The sequence below is a fragment of the Crinia signifera genome, chromosome 8, assembly GCF_055691185.1.
Source record: "Crinia signifera chromosome 8, ASM5569118v1, whole genome shotgun sequence".
NCBI classification, from domain to species: domain Eukaryota; kingdom Metazoa; phylum Chordata; class Amphibia; order Anura; family Myobatrachidae; genus Crinia; species Crinia signifera.
The window spans coordinates 167608231-167622936 of record NC_139224.1 but is presented as its reverse complement, the minus strand read 5'-3'; the positions used below and the strand labels follow the sequence as shown (position 1 = coordinate 167622936).

The 14706-nt window shown below is 56.9% G+C and overlaps 1 protein-coding gene across 3 annotated transcripts in view; it reads right to left on the bottom strand.

Annotated features, from left to right (window-relative positions):
• The window catches only part of PDE4B (phosphodiesterase 4B), a 338958-nt gene that overhangs the window by 79974 nt on the left and 244278 nt on the right, over positions 1-14706 (bottom strand). For all 3 annotated transcript variants that reach the window (XM_083157704.1, XM_083157705.1, XM_083157703.1), the window contains 2 exons: positions 5671-5707; positions 5482-5552 (listed from right to left, as the gene is read on the bottom strand). In XM_083157704.1, the coding sequence (XP_083013830.1) occupies positions 5482-5552; positions 5671-5707 (108 nt within the window). The remainder of the gene's footprint in view (positions 1-5481; positions 5553-5670; positions 5708-14706) is intronic.

The following is a 14706-nucleotide window of genomic DNA, read 5'->3' as shown; positions in this document are numbered from 1 at the left end:
GTGTCTGCTGCGTGCTCCCCGCTGTGCTGGTTACCGAGGTGATGGCATATATATATATATATATTGTACATTCCTGCGCTGTGTCTGCTGCGCGCTGCATGCTGTGCTGGTTACCGAGGTGATGGCATATATATATATATATATATTGTACATTCCTGCGCTGTGTCTGCTGCGCGCTCCCCGCTCTGCTGGTTACCGAGGTGATGGCATATATATATATACTAGGTGATTCATCGCGCCCTACGGGCGCTCTTCACACCGTCGTAAGGGGCTGCGCCCCCTTAATTTGTGAACGTTTGTATATGAGAAATATGGTTAGAATTGTATGAAAGATGCCCTGTATTGCAACTTAGGTGTCCGCGAATCGCGGGAGGGGGGGTCGCGGAGGGTGCCGCGAATTGCAGGAGGGGGGGTCGCGGGGGGTGCCGCGAATTGCAGGAGGGGGGGTTGTGGGGGGGTGGATGCTGCATATCGCGGGAGGGGAGGGATTGCAGAGAATCGCGGGAGGGGGGTCGCGGGGTGGGTTGCCGCAAATCGCGGGAGGGGGGTTACGGGGGCGGGGGTTGCGGCGAATCATGGTAGGGGGGGGGCGCGGGGGGTGTGCCGTGAATCACGGGAGGGGGGGTCACGGGATGGGGTGCCGAGAATCGCGGGGGGTGTGTGTGTGTGCCGTGAATCGCGGGAGTGGGGGTTGCGGGGGGGGGGGGGGTGTGACGCGAATCGCCACAAGAAAAAATCAACACAGAAAGGTCAACACATGTAAATGTTGACAGAAGTGTGCCACTTCATTGGTGTCCATGTTGACACATGACAATGAATATGAAAACATTCAAAAAATGAAATAAATCTTCAAAAACTCATGTCAACCTTTTTCATTGTCGACCATAGCCGTGCCAGTGTTTTGCATGTGCCATTTAATCCTGGGGCTGCCGCGAATCGCGGGGGGTGCCGCGATTTGCGGGAGGGGGGGGGGTTGCGGGGGTGGGTGCCGCGAATCGCGGGAGAGCGGGGTTCATGGGGGTTCCGGTGGGGGGTTGCCGCGAATTGCGGGGGGGGGGGGTCGCGGGGGGGTGCCGCGAATCGCCGGAGGGGGGGTTGCGGGGGGTGTGACGCGAATCGCCACAAGAAAAAAATCAACACAGAAAGGTCAACACATGTAAATGTTGACATAAGTGTGGCACTTCATTGGTGTCCATGTCGACACATGAGAATGAATATGAAAATATTCAAAAAATGACAAAAAAACTTCAAAAACTCATGTCAACCTTTTTCATTGTCGACCATAGCCATGTCAGTGTTTTCCATGTGCAATTTAATTCTGGAGCTGCCGCGAATTGCGGGAGGGGGGGTCGCGGGGGTGGGTGCCGCGAATCGCGGGAGGGCGGGGTTCACAGGGGTTCCGGTGGGGGGTTGCCGCGAATTGCGGGAGGTGGGGGGTCACGGGGGGTGCCGTGAATCGCGGGAGGGGGGGTTGCGGGGGTGTGTGACGCGAATCGCCACAAGAAAAAATCAACACAGAAAGGTCAACACATGTAAATGTTGACATAAGTGTGCCACTTCATTGGTGTCCATGTCGACACATGACAATGAAAATGAAAAAATTAAAAAAATTAAAAATAAATCTTCAAAAACTCATGTCAACCTTTTTCATTGTCGACCATAGCCATGTCAGTGTTTTGCATGTGCCATTTAATCCTGGGGCTGCTGCGAATTGCGGGGGGGGAAGGGGGGGGTGCCGCGAATCGCGGGAGGGGGGTCGCAGGGGGGGTGCCGCCAATCGTGCAAGGGGGGGTCGCGGGGGGGTTCTTTTTGCCGCGAATCGCGGGAGGGAGGTCGCGGGGGGGTGGTGTTTTTTCCGCGAATTGGGGGGGGGTCACGGGGGAGGGTTTGCCGCGATTCGCGGGAGGGGGGGTCGCGGGGTGGTGGTTATGCCGCGAATTGCGGGAGGGGTCGTGGGGGGTTCTTTTTGCAGCGAATCGCGGGAGGGGGGGTCGCGGGGGTGTTTTTGCTGCGAATCGCGGTAGGGGGGGTCGCGGGGGAGCGGGTGTTTTTGCCGCGAATCGCGGGAGGGGGGGGCGCGCGCAGGGGGGGAGGTTTTGCCGCAAATCGCGGGAGGGGGGCGCTCACCTGGTGGCTGTGGAGTAGCAGTGCTAGGCAACATGGGAAGGCAGTGGGTGTCTGGCACTGTCTGTGGGCTCACTGGGCTGGTTCTCTGTCACATACCTCCCAACATGACCCTCTCCAGGAGGGACACAATGCTCTGTTTCTAGACTTCCCCTTAATGTATGATTGCCATCACCTGTTTTAAACAGGTTAATTTCTCAGAAAGGTGTTCACCACAGATGAAGGCAATCACACATTAAGAGGAAAGTCCAGGAACAGAGCGTTATAGACACAGACACCCACTTTGAGTGACAGATGTAGCCAAATATATAGGAGATATATATTGTACATTCCTGCGCTGTGTCTGCTGCGCGCTCCCCGCTCTGCTGGTTATTGAGGTGATGGCATATATATATATATTGTACATTCCTGCGCTGTGTCTGCTGCGCGCTGCACGCTGTGGTGGTTACCGAGGTGATGGCATATATATATATTGTACATTCCTGCGCTGTGTGTGCTGCGCGCTCCCCGCTGTGCTGGTTACCGAGGTGATGGCATATATATATTGTACATTCCTGCGCTGTGTCTGCTGCGCGCTCCCCGCTCTGCTGGTTACCGAGTTGATGGCATATATATATATTGTACATTCCTGCGCTGTGTCTGCTGCGCGCTGCATGCTGTGCTGGTTACCGAGGTGATGGCATGTATATATATATATTGTACATTCCTGCGCTGTGTCTGCTGCGTGCTGCATGCTGTGCTGGTTACCGAGGTGATGGCATATATATATATTGTACATTCCTGCGCTGTGTCTGCTGCGCGCTGCACGCTGTGCTGGTTACCGAGGTGATGGCATATATATATATTGTACATTCCTGCGCTGTGTCTGCTGTGCACTGCACGCTGTGCTGGTTACCGAGGTGACGGCATATATATATATATTGTCCATTCCAATGCCCAGGCGGCTGCTGATTTGGGGCCATGTAAAATTAAAAGTGAGGGGTGGAATGGGTGTCCGTGGCACCTCGCAGTGATCTGGGCATGGGAAGGCTCCGGCCAGGCTGGCAGATGCTAATAGTTTGTGCCCACATCTCACAAAGGGGCCTTCATATACCTGGACAAAAGCGCAGGACAGCGGCCCATGCAGATCTCAAGGGACAGCCAGTAGGACAGCGTGCGATTTATCCGGGAGAAAGTCATTAAAGGACAAATAAACCCCAGAACTAAGCACACGCGGAGAGACGCTATGCAGGGACCATGTATTGTGGCGCGGTAACAGAGGTCTGCTAAAGCGCTAATTATTTCTCCCCCCTACTCGTAAGAGGCAGCTCAACATTTATCATAAAGGACTGGTGATGTCATCATGCTGACATCACAGGTGGAAACTTACTAAGACGGAGGATTATGGACAATACGCGGTCTGACTGGGATCGGCCGTAAACATGCGAAAATGCGAATCGTGAATAGGGCAAATTTACTAAGTGTCCGTATTCACCTGATTCGTATTTTCCAATGGTGTATCCATTCGTATTTGGCTGGCGTATTTCCCAGCAACCAAATAGGTACGATGCAGCAGCCCAATTCAGACCCGTTCGGAGGGCTGCAAAATCGCAGCCCATCATCGCATGCGCAGCGTACGGACTGGGAGAAGGGTAGTCTTGCTTTGCCGCAACCAGGGTGAGTGACAGGCGAGGGACATTCCTGAACTGCCCACAAAAGGCTGGGACCCGGTGCCATAAAGACCTGTTACATTGTTAGCTATTAGCGTCGTTGCTGCCCACCTTGCTGGGGGCAGTAGTGCGCCACTTGCAATTACCACCTTATTAAACATGCACCCTGGAGGTTGTGTGTGTCCAGTCCTTAGATTGACAATGACTGGGTCAACCACTAATGGCCCACTGTGACTAGGTGGACACCTAAAAATGGTCAACATACCCTAAGTCACCAGTGACAGAAGTTTAACAACAAGCTAAAGATTGACATGAACATTGTCGACACTGAAAAAGTTGACACAAGTTTTCATGTGTTTTTTTTTTTTTTAAACCAACTTGGTTCATACTTTGCGATCCAAGTGGATATAGTTAGATCATCGCGAAGAACCGTGATTATAGCGTAGCGAGCGCAACGAGCCAGGTGATTGGACGTCGCACACTTACACAGTGTCCACATCGACAGACAGAAATACATGGATAACTGGGGAAAAAAAGCGCTTATGTGTAAAAGTTAAATAGCATAAAGTGGTGATAAAATAATGTAATGGCAATAAAGGTAATACTGGTAGGTAAGGTTGTGCTTAGCCGATGAAAAGGAAAATGGTTAGTAATAAAATGTTTACAGCCCTTATTGGGCTTTTTGTGGGGAAAAGGTTTTGCGGGTCCCGGCTGTGGCTGGTTGTAGAGCCCTATTGTTGAAGATCCTTGGTAGCTCTAACTGTCCCTAAGCTTACCTAGGTCTTCTGGCTTTCCATTCTTCCTTCACGCCGTGTGTCTTCCGGACCTCCGCGAGAACGCCGCGATTACCGGAAGTTCGGATGTGATGACTTCCGGAATCGGCGGTGTGCGGACTTGAGTGTTCCCCGCCTCCAACGCGTTTCGAGTGGCTTGCTCTCTTTTTCAAGGAATCCTCTTGAAACGCGTTGGAAAAAAATACATAAAAAACACTGATGTCTACCTTTTGACTGTCAACCTAGCCATTGTGGACCTTCTGTGGGCGACACAATGACCAATACCCCGGAAGAGAACAACATTTGTGTTGATAAGTCAGTAGGTTTAGGCATGATCATCAGCCTGGGGCCGGCCCCCACCGTGACGGGATGAGGCCCCCTGTGGGACTATCACAGTCTGGAGCTGCTTCCATCCTTGAGCAATGAGCCTTGGTTCAATTTATTTGGTGGGAGAATGTCTTTCCCCTTCATACAAGTACCAACAATCTATGGACAATCCTGATAATGCCTGCTAGGACTTTCAGCTTGATTGATAGAGTACAGTAGTTACACTGTTGTTATATAATGGTACAGCAGAGTCTTAGTGCCAGAGCTCCATCTAGTGGAGAAAGTATATAATTACCAAAGCATGGCAAAACATTGCAGGGCACACGGTTTTGTCCATTTGAGAAGGAATTTGCCTTTGCGAGTGAACCAGAACCAGAATAAGGGCCGTAGACCATAAAACATAATCTCATTTATTCTCTGGTACTTCTCCTAGGCACTGAGCTCCCCCAGTGCAACAACCCCACATGTAAGGGTATATGGGGTGCAAAAATTGGGTGAGAGCAGCGATGGGAAGAATCATGGAAAAAATACATAAATACACCGAATGCAAAAATTGGGGAACCAACCTAGCATCAGGGGGTAAAGAATACAAGTAATGACACACTTACTTGTTTGGCGCTCCTTGAACATTGGTTAATAATGTAAAATTATTTCTCACACTGCGCAAACTGGCCAGCACCTAGCGGAGAGACACAGGAATCAGGACAAAGCAACATTTCCCCCCATGGGGAGGAGACATCACAGCAACTGCCACAAGCAAATGGACAGATGACAAAGATATGACAATAGGAACATACCTGGGCGAATGGAGTAACAATCAAGTCATCTCCGTGCCTGAAAAGAACAAAATAGTTTTGAAAAACTTTTTATGCAAAATATATCCGGCAGAAAACCCAAAATGTTATATCTAATACCTGAGAACATGGAGGGTGAGAGCGCTATGCTGAGAACAATGGGAGAGAGAGCGCTACGCAGAGAACACGGGGACAGAGAGCGCTACGCTGAGAACAATGGGACAGAGAGCGCTACGCTGAGAACACGGGGACAGAGAGCGCTACGCTGAGAACACGGGGACAGAGAGCGCTACGCTGAGAACAATGGGACAGAGGGCGCTACGCTGAGAACAATTGGACAGAGAGCGCTACGCAGAGAACACGGGGACAGAGAGCGCTACGCTGAGAACACGGGGACAGAGAGCGCTACACTGAGAACACGGGGACAGAGGGCGCTACGCTGAGAATAATGGGACAGAGAGCGTTACAGTGAGAACACAGGGACAGAGAGCGCTACACTGAGAACACGGGGACAGAGAGCGCTACGCAGAGAACACGGGGACAGAGAGCGCTACGCAGAGAACACGGGGACAGAGAGCGCTACGCAGAGAACACGGGGACAGAGAGCGCTACGCAGAGAACACGGGGACAGAGAGCGCTACGCAGAGAACACAGGGACAGAGAGCGCTACGCAGAGAACACGGGGACAGAGAGCGCTACGCTGAGAATAATGGGACAGAGAGCGTTACGCTGAGAACACGGGGACAGAGAGCGTTACGCTGAGAACACGGGGACAGAGAGCGCTACGCTGAGAACAATGGGACAGAGAGCGCTACGCTGAGAACACGGGGACAGAGAGCGCTACGCTGAGAACACGGGGACAGAGAGCGCTACGCTGAGAATAATGGGACAGAGAGCGCTACGCTGAGAACACGGGGACAGAGAGCGCTACGCTGAGAACAATGGGACAGAGAGCGCTACGCTGAGAACAATGGGACAGAGAGCGCTACGCAGAGAACACAGGGACAGAGAGCGCTACGCTGAGAATAATGGGACAGAGAGCGCTACGTTGAGAACACGGGGACAGAGAGCGCTACGCTGAGAACAATGGGACAGAGAGCGCTACGCAGAGAACACGGGGACAGAGAGCGCTACGCAGAGAACACGGGGACAGAGAGCGCTACGCAGAGAACATAGGGACAGAGAGTGCTACGCTGAGAACAATGGGACAGAGGGCGCTACGCAGAGAACACAGGGACAGAGAGCGCTACACAGAGAACACGGGGACAGAGAGCGTTACGCTGAGAACACGGGGACAGAGAGCGCTACGCTGAGAACAATGGGACAGAGGGCGCTACGCTGAGAACAATTGGACAGAGAGCGCTACGCAGAGAACACGGGGACAGAGAGCGCTACGCTGAGAACACGGGGACAGAGAGCGCTACACTGAGAACACGGGGACAGAGGGCGCTACGCTGAGAATAATGGGACAGAGAGCGTTACAGTGAGAACACAGGGACAGAGAGCGCTACACTGAGAACACGGGGACAGAGAGCGCTACGCAGAGAACACGGGGACAGAGAGCGCTACGCAGAGAACACGGGGACAGAGAGCGCTACGCAGAGAACACGGGGACAGAGAGCGCTACGCAGAGAACACGGGGACAGAGAGCGCTACGCAGAGAACACAGGGACAGAGAGCGCTACGCAGAGAACACGGGGACAGAGAGCGCTACGCTGAGAATAATGGGACAGAGAGCGTTACGCTGAGAACACGGGGACAGAGAGCGTTACGCTGAGAACACGGGGACAGAGAGCGCTACGCTGAGAACAATGGGACAGAGAGCGCTACGCTGAGAACACGGGGACAGAGAGCGCTACGCTGAGAACACGGGGACAGAGAGCGCTACGCTGAGAATAATGGGACAGAGAGCGCTACGCTGAGAACACGGGGACAGAGAGCGCTACGCTGAGAACAATGGGACAGAGAGCGCTACGCTGAGAACAATGGGACAGAGAGCGCTACGCAGAGAACACAGGGACAGAGAGCGCTACGCTGAGAATAATGGGACAGAGAGCGCTACGCTGAGAACACGGGGACAGAGAGCGCTACGCTGAGAACAATGGGACAGAGAGCGCTACGCAGAGAACACGGGGACAGAGAGCGCTACGCAGAGAACACGGGGACAGAGAGCGCTACGCAGAGAACATAGGGACAGAGAGTGCTACGCTGAGAACAATGGGACAGAGGGCGCTACGCAGAGAACACAGGGACAGAGAGCGCTACACAGAGAACACGGGGACAGAGAGCGTTACGCTGAGAACACGGGGACAGAGAGCGCTACGCTGAGAACACGGGGACAGAGAGCGCTACGCTGAGAACACGGGGACAGAGGGCGCTACGCTGAGAACACGGGGACAGAGAGCGCTACGCTGAGAATAATGGGACAGAGAGCGCTACGCAGAGAACACAGGGACAGAGAGCGCTACGCTGAGAACACTGGGACAGAGGGCGCTACGCTGAGAACACGGGGACAGAGAGCGCTACGCTGAGAATAATGGGACAGAGAGCGCTACGCTGAGAACACGGGGACAGAGAGCGCTACGCTGAGAACACGGGGACAGAGAGCGCTACGCTGAGAACACGGGGACAGAGAGCGTTACGCTGAGAACACTGGGACAGAGAGCGCTACGCTGAGAACACGGGGACAGAGAGCGCTACGCTGAGAACACGGGGACAGAGAGCTCTACGCTGAGAACACGGGGACAGAGAGCGATACGCTGAGAACACGGGGACAGAGAGCGCTACGCTGAGAACACGGGGACAGAGAGCGCTACGCTGAGAACAATGGGACAGAGGGCGCTACGCAGAGAACACGGGGACAGAGAGCGATACGTGGAGAACACGGGGACAGAGAGCGCTACGCTGAGAACACGGGGACAGAGGGCGCTACGCAGAGAACACGGGGACAGAAGGCGCTATGCAGAGAACACGGGGACAGAGAGCGCTACGCTGAGAACACGGGGAAGAGAGCGCTACGCTGAGAACACTGGGACAGAGAGCGCTACGCAGAGAACACAGGGACAGAGAGCGATACGCTGAGAACACGTGGACAGAGAGCGCTACGCTGAGAACAATGGGACAGAGAGCGCTACGCTGAGAACACGGGGACAGAGAGCGCTACGCTGAGAACACGGGGACAGAGAGCGATACGCTGAGAACACGGGGACAGAGAGCGCTACGCTGAGAACACGGGGACAGAGAGCGATACGCTGAGAACACGGGGACAGAGAGCGCTACGCAGAGAACACGGGGACAGAGAGCGATACGCTGAGAACACGGGGACAGAGAGCGCTACGCTGAGAACACGGGGACAGAGAGCTCTACGCTGAGAACACGGGGACAGAGAGCGATACGCTGAGAACACGGGGACAGAGAGCGCTACGCTGAGAACACGGGGACAGAGAGCGCTACGCTGAGAACAATGGGACAGAGGGCGCTATGCAAAGAACACGGGGACAGAGAGCGATACGTGGAGAACACGGGGACAGAGAGCGCTACGCTGAGAACACGGGGACAGAGGGCGCTACGCTGAGAACACAGGGACAGAGAGCGCTACGCTGAGAACACGGGGACAGAGAGCTCTACGCTGAGAACACGGGGACAGAGAGCGATATGCTGAGAACACGGGGACAGAGAGCGTTACGCTGAGAACACTGGGACAGAGAGCGCTACGCAGAGAACACGGGGACAGAGAGCGCTACGCAGAGAACACAGGGACAGAGAGCGCTACGCAGAGAACACAGGGACAGAGAGCGCTACGCTGAGAACACGGGGACAGAGGGCGCTACGCAGAGAACACAGGGACAGAGAGCGCTACGCAGAGAACACAGGGACAGAGAGCGCTACGCTGAGAACACGGGGACAGAGAGCGATACGCTGAGAACACGGGGACAGAGAGCTCTACGCTGAGAACACAGGGACAGAGAGCGATACGCTGAGAACACGGGGACAGAGAGCGCTACGATGAGAACACGGGGACAGAGAGCGCTACGCTGAGAACAATGGGACAGAGGGCGCTACGCAGAGAACACGGGGACAGAGAGCGATACGTGGAGAACACGGGGACAGAGAGCGCTACGCTGAGAACACGGGGACAGAGGGCGCTACGCTGAGAACAATGGGACAGAGAGCAATACGCTGAGAACACGGGTACAGAGAGCGCTACGCTGAGAACACGGGGACAGAGAGCTCTACGCTGAGAACACGGGGACAGAGAGCGCTACGCTGAGAACACAGGGACAGAGAGCGCTACGCAGAGAACAATGGGACAGAGAGCGATATGCTGAGAACACGGGGACAGAGAGCGCTACACAGAGAACAAGGGGACAGAGAGCGATATGCTGAGAACACGGGGACAGAGAGCGCTACGCTGAGAACACGGGGAAGAGAGCGCTAGGCTGAGAACAATGGCACAGAGAGCGCTACGCTGAGAACATGGGGACAGAGAGCGTTACGCTGAGAACAATGGGACAGAGAGCGCTAGGCTGAGAACAATGGGACAGAGAGCGCTACGCAGAGAACTCTGTGACAGAGAGCGCTACGCAGAGAACACGGGGACAGAGAGCGATACGCTGAGAACACGGGGACAGAGAGCGCTACGCTGAGAACACAGGGACAGAGAGCGATACGCTGAGAACACGGAGACAGAGGGCGCTACGCTGAGAACACGGGGACAGAGAGCGATACGCTGAGAACACGGGGACAGAGAGCGATACGCTGAGAACACGGGGACAGAGAGCGCTACGCTGAGAACACGGGGACAGAGAGCGCTACGCAGAGAACACAGGGACAGAGAGAGCTACACTGAGAACACGGGGACAGAGAGCGTTACGCTGAGAACAATGGGACAGAGAGCGCTACGCAGAGAACATAGGGACAGAGAGCGCTACGCTGAGAACAATGGCACAGAGAGCGCTACGCTGAGAACATGGGGACAGAGAGCGTTACGCTGAGAACAATGGGACAGAGAGCGCTAGGCTGAGAACAATGGGACAGAGAGTACTACGCAGAGAACACGGGGACAGAGAGCGATACGCTGAGAACACGGGGACAGAGAGCATTACGCTGAGAACACGGGGAAGAGAGCGCTACGCTGAGAACACGGGGACAGAGAGCGATACGCTGAGAACACGGGGACAGAGAGCGCTACGCAGAGAACATAGGGACAGAGAGCGCTACGCTGAGAACAATGGCACAGAGAGCGCTACGCTGAGAACATGGGGACAGAGAGCGTTACGCTGAGAACAATGGGACAGAGAGCGCTAGGCTGAGAACAATGGGACAGAGAGTACTACGCAGAGAACACGGGGACAGAGAGCGATACGCTGAGAACACGGGGACAGAGAGCGCTACGCTGAGAACACGGGGAAGAGAGCGCTACGCTGAGAACACGGGGACAGAGAGCGATACGCTGAGAACACGGGGACAGAGAGCGCTACGCTGAGAACACAGGGACAGAGAGCGTTACGCAGAGAACACGGGGACAGAGAGCGATACGCTGAGAACACGGGGACAGAGGGCGCTACGCAGAGAACACAGGGACAGAGAGCGCTACGCAGAGAACACGGGGACAGAGAGCGCTACGCTGAGAACAATGGGACAGAGAGCGCTACGCTGAGAACACAGGGACAGAGAGCGCTACGCTGAGAACAATGGGACAGAGAGCGCTACGCAGAGAACATGGGGACAGAGAGGGATACGCAGAGAACACGGGGACAGAGAGCGCTACGCTGAGAACACGGGGACAGAGAGCGCTACGCTGAGAACACGGGGACAGAGAGCGCTAGGCTGAGAACAATGGGACAGAGAGCGCTACGCCGAGAACACGGGTACAGAGAGCGCGCTGCTAATTAGAGAATACGGGGCTGTATGTTGCTGCTTTCCTAAAATAACAATAGATCTTTTCTTCATAAACTCATCATCTGTTTATCTTAAATTAGTCCCTAAGAAAATAAAATGAGTTGATCACATTTGTATGATAATCTAATCATGACAGCGGCCTACAGTACGTGTGTATGTCACACCAAACATGTGTAGTGATGGGGGAGAAGGCTGGTAGTGTGTGGTGGAGCAGGCTGGTCATGTGCGGTGATGGGGAGCAGGCTGGTAGTGTGCGGTGATGGTGGAGCAGGCTGGTAGTGTGCGGGGGAGCAGGCTGGTCGTGTGCGGAGGAGCAGGCTGGTAGTGTGCGGTGATGGTGGAGCAGGCTGGAAGTGTGCGGTGGAGCAGGCTGGTCGTGTGCGGTGATGGGGGAGCAGGCTGGTCGTGTGTGGTGAGGGGGAGCAGGCTGGTAGTGTGCGGTGAGGGGGAGCAGGCTGGTAGTGTGCGGTGAGGGGGAGCAGGCTGGTCGTGTGCGGTGGAGCAGGCTGGTCGTGTGCGTTGATGGGGGAGCAGGCTGGTCATGTGCGGTGAGGGAGAGCAGGCTGGTCGTGTGCGGTGATGTTGGAGCAGGCTGGTAGTGTGCGGTGGAGCAGGCTGGTCGTGTGCGGTGATGGGGGAGCAGGCTGGTCGTGTGTGGTGATGGGGGAGCAGGCTGGTCATGTGCGGTGATGGGGGAGCAGGCTGATAGTGTGCGGTGAGGGGGAGCAGGCTGGTAGTATGCGGTGATTGGGAGCAGGCTGGTCGTGTGCGGTGGAGCAGGCTGGTCGTGTGCGGTGATGGGGGAGCAGACTGGTCGTGTGCGGTGGAGCAGGCTGCTAGTGTGCGGTGAAGTGGTAGCAGGCTGGTCGTGTGCGGTGATGGGGGAGCAGGCTGGTAGTGTGCGGTGGAGCAGGCTGGTCGTGTGCGGTGATGGGGGAGCAGGCTGGTCGTGTGCGGTGAGGGGGAGCAGGCTGGTAGTGTGCTGTGACGGGGGAGCAGGCTGGTCGTGTGCGGTGATGGAGGAGCAGGCTGCTAGTGTGCGGTGATGGGGGAGCAGGCTGGTCGTGTGCGGTGATGGGGGAGCAGGCCGGTCGTGTGCGGTGATGGGGGAGCAGGCTGGTCGTGTGCGGTGATGGGGGAGCAGGCTGGTAGTGTGCGGGGGAACAGGCTGGTCGTGTGCGGTGATGGGGGAGCAGGCTGGTAGTGTGCGGTGATGGGGGAGCAGGCTGGTCATGTGCGGTGATGGGGGAGCAGGCTGGTCGTGTGCGGTGAGGGGGAGCAGGCTGGTAGTGTGCGGTGGAGCAGGCTGGTCGTTTGCGGTGAGGGGGAGCAGGCTGGTAGTGTGCGGGGGAGCAGGCTGGTAGTGTGCGGTGATGGGGGAGCAGGCTGGTCGCGTGTGGTGATGGGGGAGCAGGCTGGTCGTGTGCGTTGGAGCAGGCTGGTCGTGTGCGGTGAGGGGGAGCAGGCTGGTAGTGTGCGGTGAGGGGGAGCAGGCTGGTCGTGTGCGGTGGAGCAGGCTGGTCGTGTGCGTTGATGGGGGAGCAGGCTGGTCATGTGCGGTGAGGGAGAGCAGGCTGGTCGTGTGCGGTGATGTTGGAGCAGGCTGGTAGTGTGCGGTGGAGCAGGCTGGTCGTGTGCGGTGATGGGGGAGCAGGCTGGTCGTGTGTGGTGATGGGGGAGCAGGCTGGTCATGTGCGGTGATGGGGGAGCAGGCTGATAGTGTGCGGTGAGGGGGAGCAGGCTGGTAGTATGCGGTGATTGGGAGCAGGCTGGTCGTGTGCGGTGGAGCAGGCTGGTCGTGTGCGGTGATGGGGGAGCAGACTGGTCGTGTGCGGTGGAGCAGGCTGCTAGTGTGCGGTGAAGTGGTAGCAGGCTGGTCGTGTGCGGTGATGGGGGAGCAGGCTGGTAGTGTGCGGTGGAGCAGGCTGGTCGTGTGCGGTGATGGGGGAGCAGGCTGGTCGTGTGCGGTGAGGGGGAGCAGGCTGGTAGTGTGCTGTGACGGGGGAGCAGGCTGGTCGTGTGCGGTGATGGAGGAGCAGGCTGCTAGTGTGCGGTGATGGGGGAGCAGGCTGGTCGTGTGCGGTGATGGGGGAGCAGGCCGGTCGTGTGCGGTGATGGGGGAGCAGGCTGGTCGTGTGCGGTGATGGGGGAGCAGGCTGGTAGTGTGCGGGGGAACAGGCTGGTCGTGTGCGGTGATGGGGGAGCAGGCTGGTAGTGTGCGGTGATGGGGGAGCAGGCTGGTCATGTGCGGTGATGGGGGAGCAGGCTGGTCGTGTGCGGTGAGGGGGAGCAGGCTGGTAGTGTGCGGTGGAGCAGGCTGGTCGTTTGCGGTGAGGGGGAGCAGGCTGGTAGTGTGCGGGGGAGCAGGCTGGTAGTGTGCGGTGATGGGGGAGCAGGCTGGTCGCGTGTGGTGATGGGGGAGCAGGCTGGTCGTGTGCGTTGGAGCAGGCTGGTCGTGTGCGGTGATGGGGGAGCAGGCTGGTCGTGTGCGGTGATGGGGGAGCAGGCTGGTAGTGTGCAGGGGAGCAGGCTGGTAGTGTGCGGTGATGGGGGAGCAGGCTGGTAGTTGTGCGGTGGAGCAGGCTGGTCGTGTGCGGTAAGGGGGAGCAGGCTGGTAGTGTGTGGTATAGGGGAGCAGGCTGGTAGTGTGCGGTGGAGCAGGCTGGTAGTGTGCGGTGATGGGGGAGCAGGCTGGTCGTGTACGGTGAGGGGGAGCAGGCTGGTAGTGTGCGGTGGAGCAGGCTGGTGGTGTGCCGTGGAGCAGGCTGGTCGTGTGCTGTGAGGGGGAGCAGGCTGGTAGTGTGCTGTGGAGCAGGCTGGTCGTGTGCGGTGAGGGGGAGCAGGCTGGTCGTGTGTGGTGTAGGGGAGCAGGCTGGTAGTGTGCGGTGGAGCAGGCTGGTAGTGTGCGGTGAGGGGGAGCAGGCTGGTCATGTGTGGTGATGGGGGAGCAGGCTGGTCGTGTGCGGTGAGGGGGAGCAGGCTGGTAGTGTGCGGTGGAGCAGGCTGGTCGTGTGCGGTGATGGGGGAGCAGGCTGGTCGTGTGCGGTGGAGCAGGCTGGTCGTGTGCGGTGATGGGGGAGCAGGCTGGTAGTGTGCAGTGGAGCAGGCTGGTGGTGTGTGGTGGAGCAGGCTGGTCGT